Here is a 21,038-nt window from a genome sequence, read left to right as displayed (position 1 = left end):
CCAAAGCTCCCAGAGACCCCAGTCCCCCAGTGCCTCCAGTTCCCCCAGTCCCCTCTATGCCACCCCAGTCTTCCCCAGTGCCCTTCAGTGCCCCCTAGTCCCTCCCAGTTCTCCCAGTCCTCCCAATCTCCCCCCAGTGCCCCCCAGATCCCCATTCCTCCTCAGGGCCCCCCAGTGCCCCCTAGTTCCCCCAGTGTTTCCCAGTGCCCCCAGTCACTCCCAGTCCCTGCCAGTGACCCCCTATGTCCCCTCAGTTTCCCCAGTACCTCCAGTTTCTCCCCATTCCTCCCAGTTCTCCCCAGTCCCTGCCAGTTCCCCCAGTGCCCCCCAGTTGCTCCCAGTTCCCCCAGTCTCTCCCTGTCCCTCCCAGTCCCCCCCAGTCGCTGCCAGTCCCTCCCCAGTGCCTCCAGTGCCCCTCACTGCCCCTAATCCCCCCAGTCTCCCCGAGTTCCCCCAGTTGCCTCTCATCCCTCCAAGTCCCTCGCAGTCTCTCCCAGATCCCCCCAGTCTCTCCCAGATCCCCCGGTCTCTCCCAGTGCCCCCAGTACCTCCGGCTGATCCCGCTGGGTTCTCGCTCTGGGGCGGGCGGGGTCACGGGGGGGGCGGGGCCGGGGCCACACCTGCCCCGCCTCTCCCAGGGGAGCCGCCCCCGCCCGTGTTTGGGACGTCTCCATGGAAACCAAACAGTTGCTGAGGGGGCTTGTCCTCCCAGTGCTCCCAGTAACCCCAGTAACGTGTCTCAGGCTGACCCACAGCTCCCAGGAACCCCAGTATAGTCAGTCCCAGTGCTCCCAGTAATACCAGTGACACCAATAACACAGCACAGCCTAACCCAGTGCTCCCAGTATTGCAGGACAGCTCATCCCAGTTCTCCCAATAACACCAGTAATAAAGCCCAGTCAATCCCAGTGCTCCCAACAGCAGCAGTAACGCCAGTGACACCTGCCTCACAGCCCCCAGTGCTCCCAGTGCTCCCAGTAACTCGGCACATGTCCCCCAGTAACACCAGTATGGCCCATTCCAATGACACCAGTGATGTGGCACAGCCCATCCCCGTGCTCCCAGTAACCCCAGTGTAGTCTGTCCCAGTGGTCCCAGAAACATGAGTAAACCCAGTATGGGCTGTCCCAGTGCTCCCAGTAACACCAGTAACCCCAGTGCCACCTGCCCCACAGCTCCCAATGCTCCCAGTCAACCCAGTATAGACTGTCCCAGTGCTCCCAGTAACACCAGTAACCCCAGTGCCACCTGCCCCACAGCTCCCAATGCTCCCAGTCAACCCAGTATAGTCTGTCCCAGTGCTCCCAGTGACACAAGCAATGTGGCACAGCCCATCCCAGCCCTCCCAGTAATACCAGTATGGCCCATCCCACTGACATCAGTAACCTCAGTGACACCAGTAACACTGGACAGCCATCTCAGTGCTCCCAGCAACCCCAGTATAGTCTGTCCCAGTGCTCTCAGAAACACCAGCAATCCCAGTATAGCCAGGCCTAGTCCTCCCAGTAAAGCCAGTAAAGTTTGTCTCAGTGCTCCCAGTAACTCGGGTAATGTAGCACAGTCCACCCCAGTGCTCCCAGTGACCCCAATATAGTCTGTCCCAGTGCTCCCAGTAACACCAATAATGCGGCACAGCCTGACCCATGGCCCCCAGTAACACCAGTGACATGGGACAGCCCATCCCAGTGCTCCCAGTAACCCCAGTATAGTCTGTCCCAATGCTCCCAGAAACAGCACTAACCCCTGTACAGCCTGGCCAAGTGCTCCCAATAACCCCAGTGCCACCTGCCCTACGGCTTCCAGTGCTCCCAGTCATCCCAGTGCTCCCAGTGACACCAGTAACATGGCACAGCCCATGCCAGTCCTCCCAGTAACGCCAGTATGGCCCATCCCAGTGTTCCCAGTAACACAGCACAGGTTCCCCCAGTGCTCCCAGTGCCCCGGCACGGCCCCTCCCAGTGCTCCCAGTGCCCCCAGTCCGGGCGTGGTCGTGACTCACTGCCCCAGCAGCAACAACAGCGGGGAGGGTGCGGGGGGGCCCCTGGGACCCCCCGAAAGCCGGGGGGAGGAGGGGGCAGGGCAGCGCTGGGGGAGCCCCTCGCGGCCCCCCCGTGTCCTCCCCCGCATCCCGTCCCATGTCCTTCCCGTGTCCCCCTGTGTCTCCCACCTTCCCTCCCCCCGTGTCCCTCCCGTTTCCCCCCATGTCCGCCCCGTTTTCCTCTCTGTGCATCCCTCCCGTGTCTCCTCTTCCCCCCCCGTGACCCCCCTGTGTCCCCCCACCGTGTCCTCCTCATGTCCCCCCCTCCCCCCCACCCCGTGACCCCCCGCCCCCGCCAAGGAATTTTCTCCATCAACACGATGAGCTCATGGGGGGGAAGGGCGGGGGGGGCCCAGCTGGGGAGAGGGGAGGGAGGGGGAGGAGCCCCATTGTGGGGGGAGGAACGGGTGTCCCGGCTCCGCCCCTCTCCAGCCACGTTTATTGATTGATCCATCGATTTATTGATTTGGTGATTTATTGACTGATTTCACACTTGGTCACTGTCACAGGCCTGGCCCCGCGGTCCCCTGCCCCACCCCGGGGTCCCCATGTCTGTGTCACCAGTGTCCCCATCCCTATCCCCACTGTTCCCATCCCAGCCCCAGGTGTCCTCATGTCACCTCTTAGTGTCCCCATCCCTGTCCCCAGTGTCCCCAACCCATCTCTTGTGTCCCCAGCCAGCCCCTGGTGTCCCCAGTGTCCCCATTCCACCTCAATGTCACCATCCCTGTCCCTGGTGGCCCCATCTCTGTCCCCTGTGTCCCCAACCCTAATCCCACTGTCCCTATGCCACCTCAGTGTCCCAAACCTATCTGCAGTATCTCCCTCCCTGTCCCCCATGTCCCCATCCTTGTCCCTGATGTCCCCATCCCCAGTGTCACCACCCCCAGTGTCCTCAGCCCAGCTCCTGGTGTCCCCATCCCTAATCCGTGTCCTTGTTCCACCTCAGTGTCCCCCACCCCTACTGTCCCCAGTGTCTCCCTCCCCATCCCCAGTGTCCTCAGTGTCCCCTCCCCATTCCCAGGTGTCCCTGCTGTCCACTACTGTCTCCCAGGGGGGTGTCCCCAGCTCCCCAGGGCTGCCCAGCTCCCGCAGCCGCCCCCCCTCCAGCAGGGCCACCCTGGGTGCCCGCCGGGCTAGGGCCACCTGCCCTGTCACCAGCAGCACCGCTGGCCCCTCCCCGGCCCCCAGGCCACCAGGACCCAGCAGCTCTTGTTCCACCTGTGGGGACACGGAGGGGTCAGGGGACGGGGGACACGGGGGGAGCCCAGGGGCATTGGGGGGACTCTGGGGTGGGGGAGACATGGCGGTGTCAGGGGACCCCTGGGTGGGGGGACAGGGGGGACACAAGTGGGGATCTAGGGAGTGAGGACACAGGGATTGGAGTCAGGGGGACACGGGAGTCACAGGGTGCAGAGACCCAGGGAATGTGGGGACATTGGGACACAGGAGACCTGGGGACATGGAAGGGAAAAGGGGGTACATGGCGACCCAGGGGACATGAGGACGAGGGACCCAGGGACGTGGGGACCCAGAGGTTATGGAAACACAGGGAGTGGGGACACAAGGGATGTAGGGACACAGGGACCGAGAAGACGTGGGGGATGTGGGGACCCGGGGGATGAGGGGACATGGCATGCAAGGGACATGGGGACCCATAGGACGCCGGGATTTGGGACCCAGGGGACATGAAGGACTTGGCGACATGAGGATCCAGGGGATGTGGGGGCAGGGTCCCAGGGGATGTGGTGACCCGGGAGACCCCAGGGGACGTGAGGGGCAGTGACCAAGGGGACATGGGGACTGGGGACCTGGAGGACATGGGGACCCAGGGATGTGGGGGATGGGGACGCAAGGGACATGGGGACCCAGGGACTCAGGGGATGGGGCCATGGGGCCAGGGGACACGGAGACCAGGGCCAGTGCTGTGACCCACCTGGTGCCGGGTCACGGGGTCGAGCGCCCGCGTGGGTTCATCCAGCACCAGCAGCCGGGGGGTCCTGAGCAGGGCCCGGGCCAGCGCCACCCCCTGTGCCTGCCCCCCCGAGAGCTGCATCCCCCGTGGGCCCACCTCTGGGGACAGAGGGGACTCCATGGGGACACCACAGAGACACACTGGGGACACACTGGGGACACACTGGGGGCACACTGGGGAGCTGCACCCACTGTGCACCCACCTCTGGGGACAGTAAGGGGACAGGGAGGGGACAGGAAGGAGACACCATGGGGGCACCATGGGGACACCGTGGGGATGGTAAGTGGACACTATGGGTATGACGAGGGGACGTTATGAGGACACAGTGGGGACACCACAGGGATACATTAGGGACACTATGGGGACATGCTGGGGAGATGCTAGGGACACATTGTGGGGATCACCCCCCCCCCTCCTCACTTCTAGGGACAGAGAAGAAACTATGGGGACACCACAGCAACACCATAAGGACACCATGGGGAGATACCGGGGACAGTGAGGAGACAGCAAGGAGGCAGAGAGGGGACACCATGGGGACACTGTGGGGATACTATGGGGACACTACAGGGACACTCTGGGGATGGTGAGGGGACACCATGGGGACAATAAGGGAACAGGGAGGGGACAGAGTGGGACGTGGTGGGGAGGCTGTGGGGACATTACAGGGACACCTTGGGGATGGTGAGAGAACATTATGGGGACACACTGGGGACACTACAGGGACATGGCAGGGACGCCAGGGGGACATGTTGTCTTACCTGTGTCATAGCCATGTGGCAGCCGTGTGGCCCAGGTGTGCACCCCCACCCGCTGTGCTGCTGCTGTCACCTGTGTCACCTGCATCCCCTCCCCGTGTCCCCAACCCAGCGTGATGTTGGCACTGAGGGAGCGGGACAGGAGGGACGGAGACTGCAGGACACCAGCCACCTGCAGGGACAGGAGACATAAGGGGACACAGGGACATGGAGGTATATGGGGGGGACATGATGGTATATGGGGGGACGTGGGGACATGGAGAACATTGGGACAGGGGGGACACAATGGCAGGAACAAGGAGGGAACACCTGGGGACACGGGGCGCTGGGAGGGCCATGGTGGGGCTGGCTGGGGACATGCGGGTGGCCATGGGGATCTGTTGGGGACACAGTGGTGACCCAAGGGTGGCAGCAGAGGACACCAGGCAACCCAGGGGTGGCAGTGGGGACCCATGAGGGGTAGAGAGTGACATGGTGGTGACCATGGTGGACCACTGGTGACACAGGGGTGGCACTGGGGAGTCACTGGGGAGCCTGGGGTGGCACTGGGGACTTGTTGGGAACCCATTGGAGACCTGGGGGTGGCCACGGGGACCCGTTGGTGACCCACTGATGACCCAGGGTGGCCCAGGGGACATGTAGGTGACGCAGGGGTGGTAGTGGGAACCTGCTGGGGACCCAGGGGTGACCTGGGCATAGCACTGGGGATCTGGGGTGACTCAGGGGTGGCCTGGGGTGTCACCTTGTCACTGCAAGGCAGGACCTGCACAGGGTGGGTCAGAGTGTGTTTGGTGACAGGGGCTAGCAGTGGGGACCCGGGGTGACTCAGGGGTGGCAGTGGGGCTGTGCGGGTGGCCATAGTGAGCCGGGGTGACCCGGGGGTGTCACCTGTCGCCGCAGGGCGGGGTCCGCGCGGGGGCTCAGGGGGGTCCCGTCCAGCAGCACCGCCCCGCCCGCCAGGGGGCGCAGTCCCAGCGCCGCCGCCGCCAGGGAGCTCTTCCCGCCGCCAGGGGGCGCCAGCACGGCCAGGAGCTCCCCTGGAGCCAGAGACAGAGACACCCCCTGGCGGCGGGAGAGGGGATGGGATCGCACCGGGAATGGGAACAGCGGGAATGGGAACAGCGGGAGAGGGGATTGGGATCGCACCGGGAATGGGAACAGCGGGAATGGGAACAGCGGGAATGGGAACAGCGGGAGAGGGGATGGGATCGCACCGGGAATGGGAACAGCGGGAATGGGAACAGCGGGAATGGGAACAGCGGGAGAGGGGATGGGATCGCACCGGGAATGGGAACAGCGGGAATGGGAACAGCGGGAATGGGAACAGCGGGAGAGGGGATTGGGATCGCACCGGGAATGGGAACAGCGGGAATGGGAACAGTGGGAATGGGAACAGCGGGAGAGGGGATTGGGATCGCACCGGGAATGGGAACAGCGGGAATGGGAACAGCGGGAGAGGGGATTGGGATCGCACCGAGAATGGGAACAGCGGGAATGGGAACAGCGGGAATGGGAACAGCGGGAATGGGAACAGCGGGAGAGGGGATTGGGATCGCACCGGGAATGGGAACAGCGGGAATGGGAACAGCGGGAGAGGGGATTGGGATCGCACCGGGAATGGGAACAGCGGGAATGGGAACAGCGGGAATGGGAACAGCGGGAGAGGGGATTGGGATCGCACCGGGAATGGGAACAGCGGGAATGGGAACAGCGGGAGAGGGGATTGGGATCGCACCGGGAATGGGAACAGCGGGAATGGGAACAGCGGGAATGGGAACAGCGGGAGAGGGGATTGGGATCGCACCAGGAATGGGATCACATCGGGAGCAACGGGAACAACGGGAACAGTGGGAACAACGGGAGAGGGGATTGGGGATCGCACTGGGAATGAGAACCACAGGAACAGCGGGAAAGGGGATTGGGGATCGCTCCGGGAATGGGATCACACGGGGAGCAATGGGAATAATGGGAGAGGGCACGGGGGATCGCACTGGGAATGGGATCACACTGGGAAAAACGGGAGAGGGGATTGACGATCGCACCAGGAATGGGATCATAGCAGGAAGAGGGATGGCAATGGGAATGGGGATTGCAATGGGAATGCGATCACACTGGGAACAGGGATTGCACCAGGAGAGGGGATCACACTTGGAACGGGGATAGAACCGGGAAAGGGGATTGCACCAGCACTTCCATGTGAACCCTATCCCCACGTCCCCACCCTGTAGCCATATCCCCACCGGGTGCCCCAATATCCTCACCGTGTCCCCATGTCCCCCCACAACTTCCAATCTCCTCCATGTCCCCCCACATCCCTGCATAGCCCCCATGTCCCATCTGTGTCCCCCTGTATCTTCCCCTGTCCCCCCATGTACCCCATCTCCCCCACCTCCCTTCTATGTCCCATGGACCCCATTTCCCCATTTCCTCAATATCTCTGTGTCCCCTCCTGACCCCCCATGTCCTCCACGCCCCCCTGTCACCTTGAGGACGGGCTCGGACCGCCCGGGGTAGGTCACGTAGACGTCCTTGAGACACAGGCCTGGAGTCCTGGAGGCCTCATGGCCCCGGGGGGTGACAGGTGACAGTGTCCCCACAGGTGCCACCCACTTGGCCTTGTCCAGCAGCTCCAGGAGTGTCTCGGAGGAGCCGACAGCCTTAGCCAGGACTGGGAGGTACAACAGCAGGGCCTGGGGACACAGGGACACTAGGGGATTTGTGGACATGGGCATGGGGACAGGGAGGGACACAACCAGGAAGGCATGGGGACATGGCAGGGATTGGGGAAATGGAGGGGACATGGCAGGGGGGACGTTGGGGACTTGGGGGGGACATGGCTGGGACAGGCATGGGTACATGGATGGGGACACAGGGACATGGAAGGGGACAGGGGGACCTGGTAAGGACATGGCAGGTGCACACTGAGACACAGTGAGGGGACATGGGGAGGATCTGAGGACACGGAGGGGACACAATAGGGTTGGGGTTGGGAGAGCGGACAGGGATGGGGACATGGCCAGGAGAACACGGGGACATGGGGACACAGCTGGGAAGGTGTGGGGACACGGGGACATGGTGGGGGGACATGGGAGGACACAGTGTCCTCCCATGGGGAATGGGGCTGGGGACAGGACAGGGACACGCTGGGGACATACCGGGGACACACTGGGGATAGGTTGGGGACAGAATGGGGATACACTGGAGACAAGCGGGGAAAACATTGGGGATAGGCTGGGGACACAGGAGGGACAGGTTGGGGACACATTGAGAATAGGCTGGGGACACAGTGGGGACATTCTCCTCACATCCACAGCCCGGGTGAAGCTCAGGTGGCACATGAGGATGGTGACCAGCTCCCCAGGGGTGATGGTCCCCGCAGTCACCAAGTGTCCCCCCCTAAGGAGCAGCCCCAGCTTCATGACCAGCGTCGGGAACTGGGGACATGGGGACACAGGGTCACATGGGGTCACCCCAGCCCCATGTCACTGTGTCCCCCAGTCCCATGCCACCACGTCCCTGTGTCCCCCTGTCACCACATCTCCCATCCCTGTGCCACCCATCCCTGTGTCCCCATGTCCCCTGTCTCCATACCCTCTATCCCCATAACCCCATGTCCTCATGTCCCCCAGCCCCCTGCCACTTCAATCCCACATCCCCTGTCCCCCGGTCACCCTGTCCCCATGTCCCTCAGCCTCCTGCCACCATGTCCACCAGCCCTGTGCCACCTTTCCCTGTGTTCCCTGTCCCCATGTCCCCATCTCCGTGCCACTGCATCCAATGTCCCCTAACTCCCTGCTGCCACGTCCCCATGTCCCCTCTTATGCCACCCTGTCCCCATGTCCCCCAGCCCTGTGCCACCCATCTGCATGTCCCCTATCCGTGGATCACCATGTCCGCGTGTCCTCTGGCCCTTTACCAATACACCCAACATCCCCATCCCCATGTCCCCATGCCCCATGTCCCTGGGCCCCCTGCCACCCTGTCTTCACCCCTATCCACCCTCACCCCCATTTCCCCCATTCCTGCATCCCCCATTCCCATGTCCCCATCCCCCTGCCACCATGTCCTCCGTTTCCATACCACTGTTCCTCATTCCCCCGTGCCCCCCATCCCTGTGTCCCCCCAGTGTCCACGTACCCCGCTGGCCCAGCGCCCGGCCCCATAGGCCAGGGCCTCTCCACATTCCAGCTGGTGGCCGTGGCTGAGGCGCTGCTGGACACGTGCGGTCACTCCGGCCTCATGTCCAAAGGCCCGGACGGTCCTCAGGGCCCCCAGTGACTCCACGGCCACCGCGGTGGCATCAGCCAGCGCCGCCCGCGCCCGCCGCGCCAGGTCCTGGGGACACACGGGACAGGGGGTCACCACAGGGTTGGAGGGCACAGAGGGTGGACAGGGTGGGGACAGGGAGGGGACAGAGGAGCCACCACAGAGTCACGGGGGGTTACAGAAAGCACACGGGGGTTACACTGGAGTCACTGCAGGGTCACTGCATGGGATCATGGGGGGACACAGAGGGAACAGGGGGTCACCCTGGAGACAGGGAGATCACCTCGAGGTCACCATGCAGATGGGGAGACAGGGAGGGCACAGGGGACAGAAAAAGGTGACAGTGGGCATTGGGAGGTGACAACAGGCACCAGGAGGGGACAGGAGGGACTTGGACAGAACCCAGGGAGATGATGAGGGGCCTTGGGAGGTGCCATGGGGTACAGGGAGGTGACCAGGGGTGCAGAGAGGGGACAAGGGGCCCAGGGAGGTGACATGGGCTGCAGGGAGGTGACAAGGGGCCCAGAAAAGTGACCGGGGTGCAGGGACAAAGGTACAGGTTACAAAGGGAGGTGACAAGAGGCCCAAGGAAGTGATGAGGATTCTGGAGAGGTGACGAGGGGCCCAGGGAGAGGACAGGGGCTGCAGGGAGGTGACACTGGGGACACAGATGTGACAAGTGGCCAAGGGAGCTGACGAGGTACTCGCAGTCCCTGTGTCCCTCTCGGTACCTGTTGGATGCCTGCGATGGCACGTGGCAGCAGCAGGAGGAGGGGCAGCACCAGGAGTGTGACCAGGGCCAGCAGCGGGGCCAGCGAGGCCATCACGGTAAGCAGGGCCCCGGCCCGGGCCAGAGCCCACAGCGCCGGGACCACCGCGTCGGCCAGCGCCGCGTGCGCCGCCTCTGCGTCCCCCGTCACCCGTGCGGCCACCGCACCCGGCGTGTCTCCCAGGCTGCCCCCCGGGCCGGGCACGTCCCCCCGCAGCACCGCGGCCACCGCGCCGCACTGGAGCCGCGCCCGCGCCCGCGTCAGCGCCACGGCCGCCGTGCCGTCACAGACCAGCTCGGTGAGGGCACTGCAGGGACAGCGGGGTCAGGGGGCACCGAGGGGCATCGCCACCTTGGGGTGTCCCCCCGGCCCTGCAGTCACCCACCTGCCGAGCCCCAGCACCACCAAGGGCCACATGGCCGCCGACGTGTCCTCCTGTGTCACCTGGTCAGTGATGTGGCCTGTGAAGTATGGGCCTGCCACCTCGCCTGTGGGGACACTCTGACAGTGGGTGGGGAGCCCCTGACTTGGGGGCTGAGCCCCAAGAAGTGGGTACTGACCACTCTCAAAACTGGGGGTTGAGCTCTGAAATTGGGTCCTGACCCCCTCCATTGCGGGCTAAGACCCCAAACTTGGGGGTTGAACTTCCAAAATTGGGTCCAGAGAACCCAAAGTTGGGTGTTGACCCCTGAAAATTGGGTGCTGACCCTCCAGATTGGGTCCTGACTCCCTAAACTTGGGTGTGGGGCCCTACAAATTTGGTTGTTGAGCCCCGAAATTGAGTGCTGATCCCCTCGATACTGGGTCCTGGCCCCTAAAATTGGTTGATTGGCCCACCAGATTTGCACCTGACCCCACACAACTGAACCCAAAATTGGGTCCTGACCCCCCAAAATTACGTGCTGATCCCCCACGTTGGGTAATGGCCCCCAAATTGGGTCCTGCACACCTAAAATTGGGTGTGTATCCCTGAAAATTGGGTGTTGAGCCCTGAAATTGGGTCCTGATGCCCCTAAGTCGAGTGGTGACTCCCTAGTGGACCTGCACTGCAAAATGGGCTGTGGACCCTTGAAAAGTGGGTGTTGAACCACTAAATTGGGTCTGACTCTTTAAAGTTGGGTGTCACCCCCCAAACTGAGTCTTGACCCTTGAAAATTTGGTCCTGACCTGCCAAAATTGTCTCCAAAATGGGTCCTGACCAGCCAAAAATGTGTTCCAACTGCCCAAATTGGTTTCTGGTCTCCCAAAATCGGGTCCTGCCTCCCCAAAATTGGGTTCCACCCCTCAAATCACCCCCCAGAGGGATCCTGCCCCGCCACATATTGGGTCCTGACCCACCAAATTGTCTCGACCCCCGAATTGGGTTCTGACCCCTCAAACTGGGTCCTGCTCCCCCAGATCGGGTCCTGCCCCTCCCCCAGTCGGCTCCTTCCCTCCCCCAATCGGGCCCTGTCCCCCCAAATCGGGTCTTTCCCCCCCCAGTGGTGTCCTGCCCCCCACCCAGTGAGGTCCTGCTACTCCCCCAGTCGGGCCCTGCCCCCCCAAATTGGGCCCTGACCCCCAAATCGGGTCCTGCCCCCCCGAATCGGGGTCCCCCCCTACCGAGGGCCGAGGCCACCATCAGCACCCCCACCAGCGCCCACTGCCCGCACTCGGGGCGCAGCAGGGCCAGGAGCCGGCGGATGGCGGGGGACAACATCGGGGGGCGGGGGGCGCGGAGAGGTCCCGGTCTGGTCCCAGTGGGTCCTGGTTCTGCTTTCAGTGGGTCCCGGTGAGTCCCGGTGGGTCCTAGTGGGTCCTGGTTCTGCTCCCGGTGGCTCCCGGTTCTGGTCCCTGTGTCTTCCGGTGGGTCCCGGTTCTGCTCCCGGTGGGTCCCAGAGGGTCCCTTGGGGTCCCCGTTCTGCTCCCGGTAGGTCCCAGTCGTGGTTCCGGCGTATCACGACGTGTCCCGGTGTATCCCGGTGTCCCAGTCCGCCCCAGCCCTTCTCAGCCCTTCCCAGTCCCCCCCGTCCCCCCGGTCCTTTCCCGGTAGCCGCCGCCGTTTCCCGGAAAGCCGAAGGCGCGCGGGGCGGGGGCGGGGTCAGCGGAGACTCCGCCCTGGGAATCCCCGGGAACCCCAGCTTGGCCCCGCCCACAGTCGCGATGGCGGCGCTGACTGGTTAATAGTCCCGTTACGTCATCGGTTACCGGGCAGAGGGAGCCGGAGCAGGTTGTGAAGAGGAGGGGGAGGGGGCAAAAAGAGGGCGGGCTCTGGGCGGGGCCGGGGCGGAACGGGGCGGGGCAGAGGCGGGAGAGGGCGTGGTCTCGGGAGAAATTTTAGCGGAGAGTTCTGCGGGACTGAACTGGAAGCAGTGGTGTGGGTTGGTGAGCTGAGGGGTCTGTACTGGGAGCACTGGTGAGCTGAGGGGGCCATACTGGGAGCACTGGTGTGGACTGGGGAGCTGAGGGGGCCGTATTGGGAGCACTGGTGTGGACTGGGGAGTGCCCAAGTCTGTACTGGGAGCACTGGTGTGGACTGGGGAGTGCCCCAGTCTGTACTGGGAGCGCTGGTATGGACTGGGGAGCTCAGGGAACTAGACTGGAAGCACTGGTGTGGGCTGGGGAGCACCCCAGTCTGTACTGGGAGAGCTGGTGTGGACTGGGGAGCACCCCAGTCTGTACTGGGAGAGCTGGTGTGGACTCGGGAGCACCCCAGTCTGTACTGGGAGCACTAGCATGGACTGGGAAGCACCCCAGTCTGTACTGGGAGCACCCCAGTCTGAGCTGGGAGCACTGGTGTGGACTGGTGAGCCCCCAGATCCTAACTGGTGTTAACCGGTGAGTTCACAGGCTGCCGAAGCCCAGCGCAGGAGCTGCACTGGAAGCCGTACTGGGAGCACTGGTCCGTGCCGGTTCCACCATGGCACTGCCGCCCTCCGCGCTGCTCCCCGGGGTGCTGCTGGTGGCTGACGCGCTGGCACTGGTGTTACTGGGGCCGCTGGTGCCGGCCCTGGTGCCCATGGGGGTGGCGGGCGTGTGGCTCGAGGCTGCCCTGCGCCTGCCCTTCCTGGCCACGGCCCCCCGGCTTCTGACCCTGCACCGGCCCCCCGGAGCCACCGCGGCTGCCGTCACCGCCGCCGCCACCCCCGCGGTCTTCGGAACCCTCCGGAGCCTCCTGGGGCCACCCGGGGCCAGGCCGGGGCTCTTGGCGGCCGCGGCACCTGCCTGGCTTGGGGTCACCCACGCGGCCACTGCGCTGGCCCTGTTGGCCTGGGCCACACCTCTGATGCCCGGCAGCGTCCCTGAGGCCTCTCCCGGTGTCCCCAAGACCCTCGGCGGTGTCCCCAAGGCTCCTGCTGCCTTCCGGAGGGTCCTGGCGCTGGCCTGGTCTGAGTGGAAAGTCCTTGGAGCCGCCTTCCTTTGCCTCATGCTGGCGGCCACTGGTGGGTGACGGTGCGGGGAGGGTGAGGGCACGCGGGGACGGCCACTGACCCCCCATTCATTGAGCCTTGCAGCCCTGAACTGGGGGCTGACTCCCCCCAGACTGGGCAGGGACCACCCCAAAGTTGGGTGTGGAGCCCCTAAATTTGATGTTGAACGCCCAGATTTGGAGCTGACTCCCTAAATTGAGTGGTGACCACTCCAAACTTGGGTGTTGAACCTCCAAACTGGGAGCCGACCCCCCCGAAATTGGGAGCTGATCCCCCAAATTGGGTGCTCACCACCCCAAAATTGGGAGCTGGCCCTCCAGAATTGGATCCTGGACCTCCAAACTTGGCTCTTCATTGCCCTAAATTGGCTGCTGAGCCCTATGACTGGGTGCTGACCATCCCAAAATTGGGTGCTGAGCCCCTACACTGGGAGCTGACCACCCAAAAATTGGGTGGTGACACCCCCATAATTGGGTGCTGACTACCCAAAAATTGGGTCCTGACCAATCAAACTTGGGTGTTAACCCCCACAAAGTTGGGTGTTGACCCTCAAACTTAGGGTCTGATGCCCAAAAATGGGTGTTGACCCCCAAGAAATTGGGTCCTGACCCCTAAAATTGGATGCTGAACCCCCAAAATTAGGTGTCAAACCCTGAAATTTGGTCTCAAATCCCTGCACTGGGCGCTGACACCACAAAATTGAGTCCTGACCCCTTGAAATTGTCTCCTGCCGCCACCAAATCACATCTTGTCCCCTCAATCGAGTCCTTCCCCCACAATCGGGTCCCCCCATGCCAGCGGTGGTGCCGCGGTGACATGGTCCTGGTGACACCCAGGGGAGACGGCGGGGCCGTACGTCACCGGGAAGGTGCTGGACGCCATCAGGAACAGGGACGGACTCACCGCTGGAGCTGTTGGGATGGTGGTGGCCACCGAAGCAGCCAGGTGGGTCATGGCATTCCCAGTGTCCACGCCCGTGTCCCCATGTCCCCAACGTCCCCAATGTCACTGTGTCCCCCCAGTGTCCTGTTCTCTGGGTGCCGTGGGTGGCTCTTCCTGCTGGTGGCAGCGCGTCTCCGGCAGAGCCTGCGCTTCCAGCTCTTCTCCCACCTGGTGCACCAGGACCTGGATTTCTTCCAGGGAATGCCGGCAGGTAATGGGACATGGCCCAGACCTGTCCCATCCCACCATCCCATGACTCCAGTCCCCATCCCACTATTACATCCTTTCCCTATCATCCTGTTATCCTATTTCCCATCCCATTCTACCCCACCCATCCATTATCCCATCCCACCATCCCACCCCCCTCATTCCCATTCTTATTATCCCATCCTTTTCTATCCTATCCCGTTTTCCCGGTCTCATTGTACTATCCTCTCCGAATCCCACTATCCTATCCCACTGCCCTGTCCTTATTCTCATTCCCATCCCACCATCCCATCCCCACTGTCCCATCCCTATCAGTCCATTCCCACCATTCCCATTGCCACCATCCCCTTTCCCATCATCCTGTCCTCCCAGTCCCCATCCCATCTTGTCCCCCCCATTATCCCATTTTGCTATCCCATTCCATATCCTGACCTTCATCCTATCATCCCATCCCACCATCTCCATTCCTGCCATCCCATCCCAACTGTCCGATCCTGCCCTGCCATTCCCATCCCATGTCCTCCCCCCCGATCCCAACCTCCTTTCCTGCCCCGCAGCCGAGCTCTCAGCGCGGTTTTCCACGGAGGTGCCGCTGGTGTCCATGGCGGTGCCGAGGGGAACCAACCTGCTGCTCCGCAGCCTGGGAATGGCACTGGTGGTGGGGATGGCCATGGTGTGGCTGGCACCGGGGCTGGCACTGCTGGCACTGCTGGAGCTGCCCCTCGGAATCACCACCCGCCGCATCCACAGTGCCCGGAAACAGGTTGGGAATATGGGAGGGGAGGAGAGGTGGAAAGGGGACACAGAGGTGGGATAATGGAGTGGGAATGGTGGGGGTGGGATGGAGAGCAGGGGAATGGGATGGTGGGGATGGGAATGGTGGGATGGGATGGGATGGGATGGGATGGGATGGGATGGGATGGGATGGGATGGGATGGGATGGGATGGAAACCGGGTGTACAGGATGGGATGATATGATGGCAATGCTGGGGATGGGGCAGGATGGAGTGATGGAGATGGGATGGAATGGGATGTGATGGGTTAGTGAAGATGGGATGGAGAGCAGGGTCATGTGACAGGGGATGAGTTAGGATGGGATGGGGACAGGATGGAATGGTGGGATGGGGACAGAGGCATGGGGTGGAATAGAATGAGATGGTGGGATAGGGTGTATATCAGGGGATGGGCCAGTGGGGATAGGATGGGGATAACGGGGAAGAGACTGCACAGAATTGGTGGATTTGGGAGTGGTGGGATGAGGCTATGGAGATGGGACAGAATGGTGGGATGGGATGGGGATGGTGGGTACGGGAATGCTGGGATGAGGACCAGGGTGATGGGATGATGGGATGGGATCAGGTGGGATGGAGACAGGATGGGACAGTGGGGACAGGACAGTGAGATGAGAAAAGAGATGGGATAGGAATGGATGGAATGGGGGGATGGGATGGTGGAATGTGTACTGGGGGGGACTGGATGGTGGGATCGGGATGGTGTAGAAGAGACGGGATGGCACAGCTGGGATAGGAATGATGGGAACAAGATGGGATGGGGATGGGACGGGATGGGATGGGACAGGATGGAACAGGATGGGATGGTTAGATGGAGACCAGAGAGATGGGAGTGGGGAAGGTGACCAGAGGAATGGGATGTTGAGAATGTGAATGGGGGGGATGGGATGGGAGAGTGAGAATGGGGACTGTGGGATGGGGGCTGAGAGATAGGATGAGATAGCAGGATGGGAAGTGGGAAGGATGGCATGATGGCATGGGAATGGTGGGGATAGAAGGGAGACCACGGGTGCAAGATGGTGGGAATGGAATTGTGAGTTTGCGATGGGTGTGATGGGAATTCTGGGGATGGGATGTGGATGGTGGGCCAGGAGAGTAGTCTGGGAAAGCTGGGCACCCCCCATGCCTCCACAGGCGCTGCAGCGATCCATGCTGGAAGCATCCGCCCGGACGGCCTCAGAGGTGCAGGAATCCATCGCCGCCATTGAGACGATCCAGATCTTCTCAGCAGAGGAGGAGGAGGAGGAGCGGCACAGCCAGAACCTGGACAAGGAGCTGAGGCTGAAGGAGCGGATGGAGTTGGAGCTGGCAGGATTCACCCTCATCCATAGGGTCAGGGGGGCTGGGAATGGGAATAGCAACACCAGGAATGGGGACAATGGGATCAGGGATGAGGACACTGGGATGGGGGCACTGGGAGCAGGATGGGGACACCCAGGAAAGGGGACACCAGGAGCTGGGATGGGGACAGCAGGAATGGGAGTGGGAAGACCAGAATAGGGACACTGGGATCGGGAAAGGGGACACCAGGAGCTGGGATGGGGACAGCAGGAATGGGAGTGGGAAGACCAGAATAGGGACACTGGGATCAGGGATGGGGACACCAGGAATGGGAATGCCAACACCTGCAGGATGGGGTCTCCAGGACAAGGGATGTGAACACCAGAATCAGGAATGGGGACACCAGTAAAGGAAGTGGGGAGACTGGGACAGGGATACCAAGACCAGTTATGGAGACACTGGGAATGGGGACACCAGGACGAGGTTGGGGGCACCGGGACTGGGATGAGGACACCAGGGACAGGATGGGGACACCAGGTGCGGGAATGGGGACACCAGTATCCCTGTTCCCACCTACAGGTCCTCCGACTGGCCATCCGGGTCCTGGTGCTCTTCCGGAGCCACCAGCAGCTCCGTGATGGATCCATCACTCCTGGGGTCCTCGTCACCTTCCTGCTGTACCGGGACACGGTTGGCAGCCATGTCCAGGTGATCCCATGGAATCCATGTGTCCATCCATCCATCCCCGTTTCCATCCATCCTGGTGCCACCCCCTCCCCTTCCCCAGGTGCTGCTCATCGGCTTCAATGAATTCATGACCAACATGGCTGCTGGGCAGAAAATCTGGGAATACCTGGATCAGGAACCCACGAGGGACACTGGGGGGACACTGGAGCCTTCCAAGCTCCGGGGCGACATCACCTTCCAGAGGGTCTGCTTCACATATCCCGGGAATCCAGAGCGCCCTGTGCTGAAGGTGGGTCTGAGGGGAGTGGGGATTCCCAGGCGTGGGAATTCCGATGTCATTCTGCAGGATGTGTCCTTCGAGGCAGATCCAGGGGAGGTTGTGCATTCCCAGGGATGGGATGGTGTCATCCTCTCCGTCTTGCAGGATATGTCCTTCAAGGCATATCCTGGGTAGGTGTGGATTCCCAGGGATGGGAATTCCAGCATCACCTGTCTCCATCCTGCAGGACGTGTCCTTCGAGATGCGTTCCGGGGAGGTGACGGCACTGGCAGGGCCCAATGGGAGCGGAAAGAGCACAGCCGTGGCACTGCTGGAGCGGCTGCGGGATCCTGGGAGCGGGAAGGTGCTGCTGGATGGGATCCCACTGCAGGAATATGAACACCAGTACCTACACCGGCAGGTGGAGAAAGCAGGGAGACTGGGAAAACCAGGAACAGGATGGAGACAATGGGACAGGCATGGGGGCTGAAATGGAATTGGGACCTGGGAGACAGGGGTGGGGGCATTGGGAAAAGGGATGGGTACACCAGCGACAGGATGGAGACACTGAGGTGGGATGGGGACAGTGGCAAATGGGATAGGGACACTGGGTACAGGGATGAGGACAGTAGGAAAAAGGATGGGGACACCAGGCATAGGAATGGGGACAGTGGGAAATGGGATGGGAACATCAAGGATGGGGTTGGGGATAGTTGGATTAGGGAGGGAGACCATGGGGACAGTGATGGGGACACCAAGACTGGGATCGGACCATGGAACAGGGATGGGGACACCGGGAGCTGAGACGGCTCACAGGCTCGGGGCCGGGGCAGGTGGTGCTGGTGGAGCAGGATCCTCTCCTGTTTTCTGGAACGATCCGTGAGAACGTTGTGCTGGGGCTGGAGTGCTGTGAGGAGTCGGAGCTGCAGGAGGCGGCCACTGCTGCCGGAGCCATGGAGTTCATCCAGGGGCTGGAACAAGGCTGGGACACCGGTGAGAGCTGGGGGGTCCTGGAGGAATCCTGGGGCCAGGGACTTCATCTCGGGGTTGGAGTGGGACTGGGACACTGGTGAGAACCGGGGGGAGCTCCCAGGGGAATCCTGGACCCAGGGGCTTCATCCCAGAGTTGGAGTGGGAGTGGGACACCGGGGAGAGCTGGGAGCATGGGGGCACCCCTGAAATGGATCCTGCTGGTTTTGGGATACTCTGGCAGAGGTGGCTGAGGCCGGGGGCGATTGGCAGGGGGATGTGGGAGACCCCAGGGGCTGGATCCCACTGATCCCATGGGATCCCCCGCAGAGGTTGGGGAGCTCGGGGGGCGGTTGGCGGCGGGGGAGCGGCGTCGCCTGGCCCTGGCCCGGGCCCTGCTCCGGCGTCCGACTGTCCTAATTCTCGATGAGGTGCTGGATGATGGAGACGAGGGGGCGGTGAGTGGGGTGGGATGAGGGGGATTGGGTGGGACTGAGGTGAGATGGACAATGGAGGGATGGGATGGCTGAGATGGGACTGGGGGGAGGGGATGGTGGGAATATGAGGTAGTGGGATGGTGGTGGGAATGATGAGATGAAGACAAAGGAATTGGATGGGATGGGGTAGGTCAACAATGTAGGGAGTGGGAAGGTGAGAAGAGGCTGGGGAAATGGGACAAGATGGTGGGATGGGAGTGGTGAGGATGGGATAAAAGCCAGGTGGATGGGATGGTAGCAAGTTGAGATGAATGGATGAAGATAAAGAGATGTGATGGGGCTGGATGGGATGGTGTAGGAATGGTGGAGTTGGGAATGTGGCAATGAGGACAGAGAGATGGAATTGGATGGGATGGAGGGGTTGCGGTGGTGGGAATGGGGTGGGATGGGACAGTGTGGATGGGGACAGTGGGGAGAGGACAGGAAAGTTGGAGTGGAGATGTGGGTGGTGAAGGGGTGGGGTGGGATGGGTTGGTTGGGGTGGGATGGGATGGGATTGGGTGGGGCAGGGTTGGATGGGATGGGATCAGGGTTCTCTGGCCCCAGGCGCAGCGCTGGGTGCGCACTGGGCTCGCCCGGACCGTGCTGGTCGTCTCCCACCGGCCGCGGGTGCTGGAAGCGGCCGATCGCCTTGTGGTGCTGGAGCGCGGGGCCGTGGCAGAGGCAGGAACACCGACGGAGCTGCGGGAACGCCACGGGGCCTACAGCCGCCTGCTCCAGGGTGGAGGTGGGACCGGGCGGCCCGACGCCACGGGAGAGGGAGGCAGGGAATAAAGGGAAATTGGTGTCCCCATTCCTGGTGTTTGTGTCCCATCCCTGTTTCTAGTGTCCCCAGCCCCTGTGTCCTGCAGGTCCCTCATCCCCCCATCCCCTGGATCCCCACTCCCTGTGTCCTTTTGATTCTTCTCCCCATTCCACCAGGGATGGGAAGTGGGGGGGGGGTATAGCGAGGGGCTTAATTTCCAGCTGGGCTTAAAACCACAACAGTGGGGACATGAGGGACACGTGGTGGGCAGGGACACAGGGAACACAAGGACCAAAGTAAAACTTGTATGTTTAAGACAGTTTAATAATTGTAAATAAAGTAAAATGCAATAATAATGGTAAATGATAATAATAATGGTAATAAAAAAGAGAAAACAAAGTGATACACAGTGCAATTGCTCACCACCTGCAGACTGATGCCAGACCCCTTTGCCCACACCCAGATAGGCCCCTTCCAGATACCTGCCCCCAGCTTGTATCCTGAGCATAATAATCCATGGTGTGGAATATCCCCTTGCTCAGTTCGGGTCCCCTGACCCAGCTGTGCTCCCTCTCAATTTCTTTTGTGAATCTCGTCAGTGGCAGAGCAGGAGACAAGGAAAAAAGAGTCCTTGACTCAGGATAAACACGACTTAGAAAAAAACCCAAACCATTGGTGTGTTATCAGCACCATTCTCATTCTGAATCCAAAACATAGCACTGGTGGGATATCAGAGAAGGGAGTGGAGGAGTGCAGGATAAGGGGGTGCAGGAGGGTGCCACTGTTGAGGAATGGGGAGTTCAGGGGGGTCCTGGTACTGAGTGTCTTAGGTTAAAGACAATGTGTGCTAGGAGGCGGGACCTCTGAGGGAATAAAAACCCCTCCCTCCCAGACTTCTTGTAAATATGAGACCTACAAGCAAGGCGTAGAAACAAAATGACAGTTTACTAAAAAGAGGGAACAAAACAGAACAAAAGCAACACCCACACAATAACAGAGAAAAATGTCACCCACTTTTATTCTTCCCAGTTCTCACACAGTTTGTGCAGCACCGACTCCTCACAGCCGCCCTGCTTGGTGTGGCTACAACTGCACCGAAAGGGAACGTGCTACTCAGCTGGTTGAAAGCTTCTCTTACAGTGTTGTTCTTTGTTTAGTATATATTTATTTATATTTATATATTTAGTAAAGAACCTACATTTTTGCCTGAAAACCTCTTAATTTTAAAGCTATAATACTTTGGAGGAGGGGGTCTTCTTTCTATTCCAGGAAGGTTCCTGCCTTCTTTGACTGACATTTGTCTTTAAACCAAAACAAAATTTTGGTGCCCAAGTGAGGCATCGAGAGAAAAGTTGGAAAAAGAATAACAGTTCTTGGGTAATCCATTTCTGTATTGGATATAGAACCCCGTAGGCATCATGCTATTCAATTTTTTGTTTTTCTGAT

At 61.3% G+C, this 21,038-nt stretch overlaps 3 protein-coding genes across 4 annotated transcripts in view; 1 reads left to right on the top strand and 2 right to left on the bottom strand.

Annotated features, from left to right (window-relative positions):
• LOC127461959 (tenascin-X-like) overlaps positions 1-576 on the bottom strand; it is a 33,473-nt gene extending 32,897 nt beyond the window's left edge. The window contains exon 1 of the mRNA XM_051770174.1: positions 549-576. The gene's annotated coding sequence lies outside the window, so the exon portion shown is untranslated. The remainder of the gene's footprint in view (positions 1-548) is intronic.
• Positions 577-2,350: 1,774 nt separating this feature from the next.
• On the bottom strand, positions 2,351-11,872 carry LOC127461955 (antigen peptide transporter 1-like). The gene is made up of 11 exons (XM_051770166.1): positions 11,407-11,872; positions 10,190-10,292; positions 9,766-10,111; positions 8,906-9,103; positions 8,074-8,202; positions 7,252-7,458; positions 5,657-5,830; positions 4,772-4,940; positions 3,975-4,111; positions 3,004-3,259; positions 2,351-2,394 (listed from the first exon to the last, which is right to left on the bottom strand). Exons 1-11 carry the CDS (start codon positions 11,501-11,503, stop codon positions 2,351-2,353), a joined length of 1,860 nt encoding a protein of 619 aa, XP_051626126.1. The 5' UTR covers positions 11,504-11,872.
• Positions 11,873-12,098: 226 nt separating this feature from the next.
• On the top strand, positions 12,099-19,996 carry LOC127461962 (antigen peptide transporter 2-like). 2 transcript variants are annotated; one of them, XM_051770216.1, is made up of 12 exons: positions 12,099-12,199; positions 12,634-13,226; positions 14,051-14,159; positions 14,237-14,367; positions 14,921-15,126; positions 16,289-16,486; positions 17,015-17,143; positions 17,223-17,411; positions 17,629-17,802; positions 18,215-18,374; positions 18,681-18,808; positions 19,394-19,996. In XM_051770216.1, exons 2-12 carry the CDS (start codon positions 12,704-12,706, stop codon positions 19,619-19,621), a joined length of 2,175 nt encoding a protein of 724 aa, XP_051626176.1. In that variant the 5' UTR covers positions 12,099-12,199; positions 12,634-12,703; the 3' UTR covers positions 19,622-19,996. The 2 variants fall into 2 exon arrangements, with proteins under 2 accessions (XP_051626176.1, XP_051626177.1); XM_051770217.1 differs by having other exon boundaries at positions 12,125-12,180.
• Positions 19,997-21,038: the final 1,042 nt, after the last annotated feature.

The sequence above is a fragment of the Manacus candei genome, unplaced genomic scaffold, assembly GCF_025592945.1.
Source record: "Manacus candei isolate 608988 ecotype Guabito, Panama unplaced genomic scaffold, ASM2559294v1 h1tg000117l, whole genome shotgun sequence".
Classification (NCBI taxonomy): Eukaryota; Metazoa; Chordata; class Aves; order Passeriformes; family Pipridae; genus Manacus; species Manacus candei.
The sequence above is the reverse complement of the archived record's forward strand: the minus strand, read 5'-3'. Positions and strand labels throughout refer to the sequence as shown.